Source organism: Condylura cristata, unplaced genomic scaffold, assembly GCF_000260355.1.
Source record: "Condylura cristata isolate star-nosed mole 26May11 unplaced genomic scaffold, ConCri1.0 scaffold00066, whole genome shotgun sequence".
Classification (NCBI taxonomy): Eukaryota; Metazoa; Chordata; class Mammalia; order Eulipotyphla; family Talpidae; genus Condylura; species Condylura cristata.
Window position 1 is genome coordinate 487,550 of NW_004567167.1, and position 9,128 is coordinate 496,677.

The 9,128-nt window shown below is 62.3% G+C and overlaps 2 protein-coding genes across 2 annotated transcripts in view; both read left to right on the forward strand.

Annotated features, from left to right (window-relative positions):
• Positions 1-6,497, forward strand: part of LOC101622539 (zinc finger protein 211-like) — a 9,683-nt gene extending 3,186 nt beyond the window's left edge. Inside the window, exons 4-5 of the mRNA XM_012734674.1 lie at positions 935-1,061; positions 2,958-6,497. Coding sequence (XP_012590128.1) covers positions 935-1,061; positions 2,958-4,864 — 2,034 coding nt within the window. The 3' untranslated portion in view covers positions 4,865-6,497. The remainder of the gene's footprint in view (positions 1-934; positions 1,062-2,957) is intronic.
• A 408-nt stretch (positions 6,498-6,905) lies between these two features.
• Positions 6,906-9,128, forward strand: part of LOC101622785 (zinc finger protein 883-like) — an 8,124-nt gene continuing 5,901 nt past the window's right edge. Inside the window, exon 1 of the mRNA XM_012734684.1 lies at positions 6,906-7,153. Coding sequence (XP_012590138.1) covers positions 7,112-7,153 — 42 coding nt within the window. The 5' untranslated portion in view covers positions 6,906-7,111. The remainder of the gene's footprint in view (positions 7,154-9,128) is intronic.

A 9,128-nucleotide genomic window follows, 5' to 3' on the forward strand; every position in this document is an offset into this window, starting at 1 on the left:
AGTCGGGCGTCGGGCAGGGCCAGATGTACCTGGCGGCCACCGTGTGTGACCCAGGGTCGCGCCATGGGCGCATTTAGAGGGCGTGCAGGTGCCGGGTGCTCTGGCGGGGCTGCGGGAATCCCAATCCCAGATGAGGGCCGAGGGCGAGCCGATAGCTGCCCACGGCCCAGGGCATGCACCATGTGGCCTGGAGACCAGGCGACCTTTTGGGGTGTCAGGACCTCAGTCTTGCTGGTGGTAAAAGTCCATGGCAAATGCCTTCTGTGAGCCTTCTGGCCTGGGGGCCTTTTAGGCTGCGGTTTTAGCAAAGGCTGATGGGGAATCGGTCATGGTGGCCAGCGATGGCCAGTGTGGGCTGCACAGTAGAAGAGGGTCTGGGCTTGGACACTCACTGGGGTTCTGGTGTCCACCCTCCCGCCATGTTGGAGGCAGCTGGGCGGTGAGTGGAAGGGGTGGAGGCTTTGTCCATCAGCCGCCTGCACCCGCTGCATCCTGTCTGGGCATGTCAGTCATGTCTAGATGCCCCATGGCCACTGCCTGAGAGAGCAGGGATGCCTGAGTGGTAGAGGAAAGAGGGGGTCACATGTGCACATGTGGGGTGGACACTGTGAGTTAGTGGGTTCCGCAGAATGAGGTACGGAGACGCCCCAGAGCCCTGCAGGTGAGGTCTGAGCCTGTCTGGCCGCGTCTTGGAGTGTGGGAGTGCCCGGGGTGATTCTTCACCAGGAGGGGTGGCCCTGCAGTCCAGGGTGACCCCTGTTCCCACTTCTTGTGAGGGTCGAACACTGTCTTGGAGTGGGACCCTCAGGCCCCAGGGCCCCAGGGCTGCTGTCTGCTGCGGTGGCGCGTTCTGGTGGGTGCTGCCCGTAGGCGTGTGGGAGATGGACGGCGACTGTTGAACAGAATGCCGGTTTTATTCCTGTGCTCCGTGCAGGGCAGCGTGACGCTCCAGGACGTTGCCGTGCGCTTCTCCTGGGAGGAGTGGGGCCTCCTCGACCAGTCTGAGAGACGCCTGTACCTCGATGTGATGCTGGAAAACTTTGAGCTCATCTCTTCTCTGGGTAAGACCCTGCCGCCCATGCCCTGCTCCCGTGCAGGCCGTGGCCACTGCTGGCTTCCACAGCGCCTGGGTTTTTGCTCCTCGCCGCCTGCTCCCTGAAGCCCTGACACCCAGTATTGGGCACCCAGGCTGGGAAGTCTGAGTCCTGTGCTTGTAGACTGAGAGGATGGAGTCCACCCTGTGTTCCCTCTTCCTGGTTGGGCCGATCCCTGGGGTTTCTGTCCCCCACATGTTGACCATTTCCTTCAGCTGGTATTTCATGCTGTCTGGCTATGACAAGAATAGTAAGTTTTGTCATGATCACCAGCAGGACTGGGGGCTACTTTTCCAAAGAATCCTGTAAAGGAATTTTTGTAGCGTTTCGGACACTTTCTTACTCCACCTCTATTGAACTGTAAATTGAGAAATAAAATCTGGTATATTTGGGACCTTCCTGGGGGCCTCGGGGTTGAGTCTCAACGCTCTCACCCCTACAGCCTGAGTTCTATCCCCAGCCAGGGAGTGACCCACAGGGCGCAGCAGACCTCCCCTGTCTCCCCGCTGTTCCCTCAGCAGTGTACTTCGTCGATCTGCCTGTTCTTCTCCCCGCTGTCTCTGGTGAATCCTCTCACCCGTCATTTCTCAGGCCTATATCCCTGTTCTTTGCAAAAATAAATAAAATCTTTCCAAATAAAACTATGGCCATTGCACTTGCATTCTGAGACATTTCCTGTAATGCAATCAACCGATGAGCCCGTCGACCTTCTTCTGCCTGTTTTGTGAAGAACGTTAAAGATGAATGTGCCTGACAGGTGTGCACAGACTGCGGGAGTGTGATGCAGCATTAGTGGCCGTGGCTTAGTCACCCCCGTACCTGAGGTGTTCCAACTTTCACCGCGTTACACCTGAAGTGTTTCTGGGCTTCTGCTACGTTTGTCATGCGGGCCCCTAGTTACCTTCCCCACGGTATTGTCCTGTTTTTCTGTCCCTCTGGCTTATTTCTCGTAGCACAGAGAACTGCCACACCCGCGCGACAGGCTGCAGTGTGCCTTCTTCTATAATGCTGCACTTTGTACGCACATGCCACTTTCTTTATCGGTTCGTCGGGGTGTCCTCGGTTTCTCTAAGCAGAAACGGGTCCGCCCCGTCTGTCCTGCTCGGGCTGTCGTGACGCGCACGTCGGCTTGCCTCCCCCAGCTGCTGTGGGCTTTCCTCCCGTGTTGCCTTGAGTTTTTCTCCCCCTACTGGATAATCCATCGAGCTTCCTTCAGGTCACAGATTCTTCCGCTGCTCGACGAAGTCGTCTGCGGGGTCCTCTGGCGCGTTCCTCTGTGTACTCCTCGGCGCCGGAATTTGTTCGGGTCTTGGGCCGTCAGCCCTGAATCGTCAGCATATTTTCATTCCTGTGAGCAGTTGAAGCCAAAGAAATGACGGTAGCTTCACTGTTCCCCAACTTTTTCAGGAGCATCAGATTTCACATCATTGTGTGGCGTGCTGTCTGTCACGTGCTTTCTGCCAGTGTCCCGGCCCTGAGCCTTGGCTGTGCTTTCTGCCCGAAGGCGGTGCTGGCGTCGGGACGTTTGGCCTTTGCTAGTCTGAACCCCCACTGAGGGCTGTGTGTTCGTGAGCGGTTCCGTGTCTTGATTGGCCTTGACGCAGTTTCCGCGTTGCTCTTGGGTTCCGCAGGACTTGGAGGTGCGCCCTGCTCTCACAAGCGGTGGAGGCCTGGGGGCTGTGGGCAGGGGTGCACGGTACGTGCTCTTCCTTGCGCACGTGGGAGGCCTCCGCCATTCTGCTGCTCGAGCAGGGCTCCTGCTCCTGAACTCCAGCGCCTGCGCACTGGGGTGGCCGGCGCGTGGTGTTGGACCGACCCTCCCCCGCAGCCTGAAAGTGCTTCACCGGTGTCTCTTGTGTTCAGGTTGCTGCTGTGGCGCAGAGGCTGCGGCGCCCGCCTTGGAGCAGGGCGTTTCTGCAGGCGAGTCTCAGCCCCACGCTCCCAAGGCGGCGCCTCCTTCCCAGAAGACCCACCCCTGTGAGATGTGTGGCCCGGTGTTGAGAGACATTTTCCTCGTGACTGAGTACCTGCGAACACAGCGCGGGCGCTTGCTGCTGAGGTGTGGGGCGTGTGCCAGACGGTTTTCTTTTGGGGTGAACTCGAGCGATGGCCGAGAGCGGCACATGGAGGAGAAGGCCCCCAGGCGCAGTGTGGACTGGTCCTCGTTCATCAAGAGCTGCGGCGTCCAAGTGTCAGAGCACCCCCCTGCCTGCCGGGAGGTTGGGCCAGACGTCCTGGCCGTTGTGGGACCGCTGCAGCCTCCGGTCGCTCGTTGTGGAGACGAGCCAGGCACAGCCACCCAGCGTGGGGCAGCGGCACAGGGCAGTCGGAGCCGTGGCGCCCCGGGAGCACGCACCAAGGCCTGCAGCACCAAGCGCCCGCTTGTTCAGGACCAGGGAGGCCACGCGGGAAGGCAGAGTTTTGCGTGCAGTGACTGTGGGAAGACGTTCAGGTCCGAATCCTCCTTTGCCGGGCACCGGACAGTCCACGCTGGAGGAAGAGCCGGTGTCCCTGGTGAACGCAGTGAACCCGTTAGCCAGAGCCCCGGCCTCAGTGAGCATGTTCGAGTGCGGGCGCGCGCGAGGAGGCGCCTGAGCCAGGCTGCGCGGCTCTCCCGGCCCCGGCTGCGGCGCGGCGGCGAGGGCGGCTCTGTGTGCAGCAAGTGCTCCGTGCCCTCTCCCCACAGCCCGAAGCTCCTTCAGCACGGGAGCGCGCCGACGCGGGAGAGGCCGTACAGCTGCCACTGCGGGAAGTGCTTCACCTCCACCTACAGCCTCAGCTGTCACCAGCGAGTCCACACCGGCGAGCGGCCCTACGCGTGCGCCGAGTGCGGGAAGGCCTTCGCCTTCAGCTCTAACCTCCGCTACCACCAGAAGGTCCACAGGGGGGACAGGCCCCACGGCTGCGCCGAGTGTGGGAAGTCTTTCATCACTCGGGCCGCGCTGTCTCACCACCGCAGGCTGCACACCGGCGAGAGGCCTCACTCGTGCGGCGAATGTGGGAAGTCTTTTAACAAAAGGTCGACGCTCATCCAGCACCTGAGGGTTCACACAGGCGAGAAGCCCTACGCGTGCGGCGAGTGCGGGAAGGCCTTCACCTCCAGCTCCAGCCTCCGCTACCACCAGAGGTGGCACGCGGGCGAGCGGCCCTACGCGTGCGGCGAGTGCGGGAAGGCCTTTACCTCCAGCTCCGGCCTCCGCTACCACTACAGGGCTCACTCGGGGGAGAGGCCGTACGCGTGCAGCGAGTGTGGGAAGGCTTTTTCCTCCAGTTCCAGCCTTCGACTGCATCGGAGAGTCCATGACGGAGAGCGGCCGTACGCGTGCAGCGAGTGCGGGAAGGCCTTTACTTCCAGTTCCGGCCTCCGCTACCACTCTGGAGCCCACACGGGAGAGAGGCCTCACGCGTGCAGCGAGTGCGGGAAGTGTTTTTCCTCCCGGTCCAACCTCAGTTTACACCAGCGAGTTCACACGGGAGAGAGGCCTTTCGCGTGCTCCGAGTGCGGGAAATGTTTTACCTCCAACTCCCATCTTCTCGTTCATCAGCGAGTTCACGCGGGAGAACGGCCACATGAGTGTAGTGAGTGCGGGAAGTCTTTTGCCTCGAGCCCCTGTCTCCGCTGTCACCAGAGGATTCACGCAGGCGCAAGGTCCTACGTGTGCGGCGAGTGTGGGAAGACGCTTCCCAGTCGCTCCAAACTCTGTTTCCAGCAGCGGGCCCACCCCGGAGCGCGGCTGCAGGAGTGCGCCTCGGGAGAGTGCGCACACTAGAGGAGAGGCTTAGATTTTAGCAGGAGTGCGGTTTCCTGTCAGCACGACTTTGCACGCGAAGACACCGGGCGCGCTCCCGTCTGAATCGAGGCTCGTGCCGCTGAAGGATCGCGTGGCGTTTCCCCGCAAGGTGCAGCTACGCGGGAGGCCGTGTGTTGGTGTTGGGCTTTCTGACCTGCCCGGGCTCTCGCTAGGTTTCTGTCTGTGCGTCTGCGTGTCGGGCTCGTGTCCCCGCTGCCACCAGACAGCCGCCCGCATGGCCCGCGCCAGCCACCCCTCAGGGAAGGCCACTGCACTTTCGTACTAGAGTAATGAGCAGTCGCCTGACCCTGCAGCAGGTCTGTTTTCCCTCAGCTACCTTGGGCTTGAACCTCAATTGGCGTGACCCAGACCACATCCACGAGTTTGAAGACCCACAGTTTTCAGATCTGTTGATTTTCGTGTTACCTGCATGAGTGTGTCCGGCTTCCACGCTCCTGACTGCCACCGTGGCCCTGGTGGCTCAGGAAGGAGGTCTTCAGGGTCTGCGTGCGCTCGGCTGTGAGGGGAGAGCAGCTTTCAGAGGCTCCACTCTTTGGAGCAGACGTCAGAAAGGAGCCTGCTGGCTGTCCGCGAATTTGTGTCGTCGCCCACACACACAACCTCCTTCGGGAGACAGCGGCAGCGGAGCCTGGATGTCGTGTGCTGTGTGAGGGTGACCGCATGGAGCAGTAGGATGTGTGTCGAGGGCTGCTGAGAGCAGCCTGCTTCTCTCGTGTTGAGACGGCACGGTGCGCCAGCTCCCGGCTCTGGCGGGGGTGTCCCTGCGGCTGTGGGAAGAGCCACGTGGCCTCCCGTCCCAGACATAACTGGGGAGGGTCCCGGGCTGGGCCGCAGCCAGTACAGAAGCCGGGGGGCTGCAGCCAGCCGGGGGGGCGCCGCTGGGACAGGCGCGTCTGGAGGCAGCCTGCCGGGCTGCAGGCGGCTGGCCTCAGGTCCCGGCGCTTCCAGGCAGCTTCCCCTTGGGTAGCTGAGGCCGGCAGAGGAAGGGCCGCTCGCGGGGCAGTTCCTGTGGCCGCCCCTGGCTGGGCAGGAAGGGGCGGCTCACGCGGCAGGGGTGTGACCTCGTGACCTGACAGCGCGTCGCCAGCCTGGAAGTGCCCTGGCCGGGTGCCCCTGGCCTGGTGCCCGCGGCTGCTCCTGAGGGCAGGCCCGCCCCAAGGGCCCGCGGCAGGGAAGTGCAGTCCAGTACGCGGGTGCCGAAGGCCTTTTCCTAACATTGGGACGCGCAGGTTTGTCCTTTCATCATGAGTCAGCTCTACGGACTGCACCGGCCGTAATTTACGTGCCCACGCCGCACCGTTGGAGCTCTGCACGGATGAGGTTTGACAGGTGCAGACTCCTGAGACCGCCCTGTTGGCCCCGCAGCGCCGCTCCCGGCCCCCTTCCCCTAAGCACCTTCGCTGTTTCCAGCTTCTCACTGCTGAGGGGGAGCAGCCACCACGTGAGCCCGCCGGGACACAGCGTCTCCCGGTGAGCCCGAGTGTGCGGCGGGAGAAATGTCCGCTGCTGAGAGCACGCTGTGGTCCGAGCCCTTCGTACCCCTTTGCGTGTACCGCGTGAGCTGCTCTTGTTAAACGTTCTGCCGACACGGGATGCGCTCCGTCTGTGGTTTTATTTTCTTCAGGATTTGCGACTTGCGCGTGTGGCATGTCTTGGCCAGCCGCACGCCCGTCTGGTGGTTTCTGCGTTTGTCATGTTCGGGTTCAGTCCACTCTAAAGCCCTTTCCCTCTTGGATGACTAGCCCCGAGGGGCCAGGGCGGCGCTTTGCACGAGGACACTTGGGGGACACTTTCTTTTCTTTCTGGTTTCTCGCGTCCCTTGTGACGCGAAGCCTGCAAGTCCCCACCGGGGCACGGCCCTCGCTTGTGACCTCCTGTGCCTTCAGCCGGGCCCAGGGCACGCGCCACACGCCCCGTTTCCATCCGTCGGCTCTGGGCCAGGCGCGTGAGGGGCTTTGCCGCTGGAGCCCGTCTGGCGGTGCCCCGGCGCTCAGCAGAGCTTCCACGACTGCCCTCAGCTCCCTTCGGCTCATCGTGTGCTGTGGCCGAGTGTGCCAGGTTCATGTTGGCGACTGAGTGGGAAGTGGCTATACAAGTGCGAGTGGCTACAGTGAGAGCGGCCGCCGGCAGTCGCACGTCTCCACGCCTTAGGCTTGAGCAAGAACAGGGGACAGAAACCGCTCACAATTCGGCTTCTTCGAAAGCATGAGCTGGAACACGGAGCAGCTCAGGAAAGGCCTGTGGCAGGTACGTGCAAATGCGCAGCGAGTGACCTGGCCTCGAAACAGCCACGTGTGCTCCCCAGCGCGAGATGATCAGGACCAGTTCACGAAGTGCCGGGCAGAGGAGGCTTCCCTGACGCAGGCTGGACTTGCTGCCGGAGCCAGGGTCTCAGGGTCACAGCGAGGTAGTGAGTGGCGGGTCAGCAAGTGTGTGGGGTAAGCTGCCCCTGTCCTGTAGCCCGCGCAGCCCGGACACCAGGCACTGCAGCGCCTCCCGTGCCCAGGTGCGCGGTGCTCGGTGCCCTCTGCGTTTGCTTCTACCGCCCCAGCTTCCTGCCATGACGCAGCACTCAGTTACAGAGTAAACCCATCTGGTTTGTCGTGTTTGACCGTGTCCGCGGCTAACTTCTGCCGTGAAAGTGGCCATGTTTTGCAGCCACAAGTTCTGCTGCAGACATTGCACCCCGTTTGCCTCCTCCAGACCCCACCTGTGAGGTGGTCAGGAGGTCAGTCCCTCCAAGCTTCCACCCACAAGTTCATCTGGCCCCTGCTGTTACTGTTGAGTGGTGTCTGGGCTGGTTTTGCCCCCACTTTGACTCTGGGAGTATAGGCTGATGGGGGGGTCTACCCTCCTGGGTGAGGTGTGCCCTCACCACGGCTCTCAGGCTGAGGAGATGCCCGGGGAGGATCTCATGGCCATCACACAGTCCAAGGCCGGCCTTTTCTGCGCCTATGTCCCGAGGGCACCTGCTGGGGTCTCTTCCTGTCGTGCATGCTGCCTTCAAATCACAGGGCCTTTGTGGCCTGAGGTTCTCCAAGGGCGCAGTGTGAGAAAAGTGGGTGAGCACAGGTGGGTTGGTGAGAACTGCCAGGCCTCCATGATGGGTGGGTTGGGGTGGAGGGCTGGAGGGTGCTGGCCCACCTGAGGAGGTGACTGGGCCTGTGGCTGCCTCTGCAGGCTCCTCTCCCACTGCTGGGCCGCACTGTCCTGGGTGGTGCTGAGCGGCCACAGCACCTGCAGCAGGCCAGCGGTTCCTTTGGACCGGCAGTTCCACATCCCCCAACCCAGGGCACCCGCTCTGGCCGGGGTCCCACGAGCCTCTTGGGCAGCCGATGTGTAGTTGGGAGGCTGCTGTTGTAAAAAGCAGGACGAGCCCAGTGGCAGACCACGACTGTTCAAAAGCATCGGTAAGGAGACGACGTTTACAATGAACCACAGGCCTAAGAGTGCAGAGGGCGTCTAGATTGACGCCTGAAGAACCGCATGCAGGTGAAGGTTATAGTGATAAATTCCAGAAAACAGAAGGGCACATTTTGGAAAGGAGCTGCGGGGAGATGCCTACCCTGAGAGAAGCCCACCCACGCCAGCCCTGTAAGCCAGAGGGGGCGGGAGTGAGATGCTTAAGGTCGCACTGAAGCCCCAGCCAGACTCTGGCAGACATCGCTGGACAAGCCCGAAGGGATGGGGGGAAGGGCGGCCTGGCCTGCCTACTGGGCACATTCCCGTCCTGACGCACACTTCACACAGGTGAACGTTGGGTACCAGCAGGCAGATCTGGGAGGGGCGGATGCCCGCCTTGAGCCCAGCCCCTGGGATGTGTGAGCAGGTCAGGCCGCGCCCAAAGTTGGGGCCACTGGTCCTACGGGCAGGCCTTGCTCTCCGCCCCTCTGTCAGCAGGATTTCATTAAATGGCCACCTGCACTGCCCTCTGGTCAGACCCACCACGCCTCTGGCCTCCCCCTGGGCCTCCTTCCCGGTGTCTAGATGGGATCCTGCAGAGCCCGGGCCTGGGCACCGAGAGCTCGCCCGTGGCTGGCGACTGCTCACTTCAGCCCCCGTCCGTTTCTAGCCTTGTGACGTCCCCGCCCGCGTGTGCTGCTCTTGGCGACAGCCGTCGCGGGCTGGAGGGAGCGCCCAGGAGCAGACGCGCGTCCAAGAACCCGCAGCGCTGCGGCTGAGCTACTGTGCCCAGGGGGCGCCGGCTTCCCGGCCGCGGACT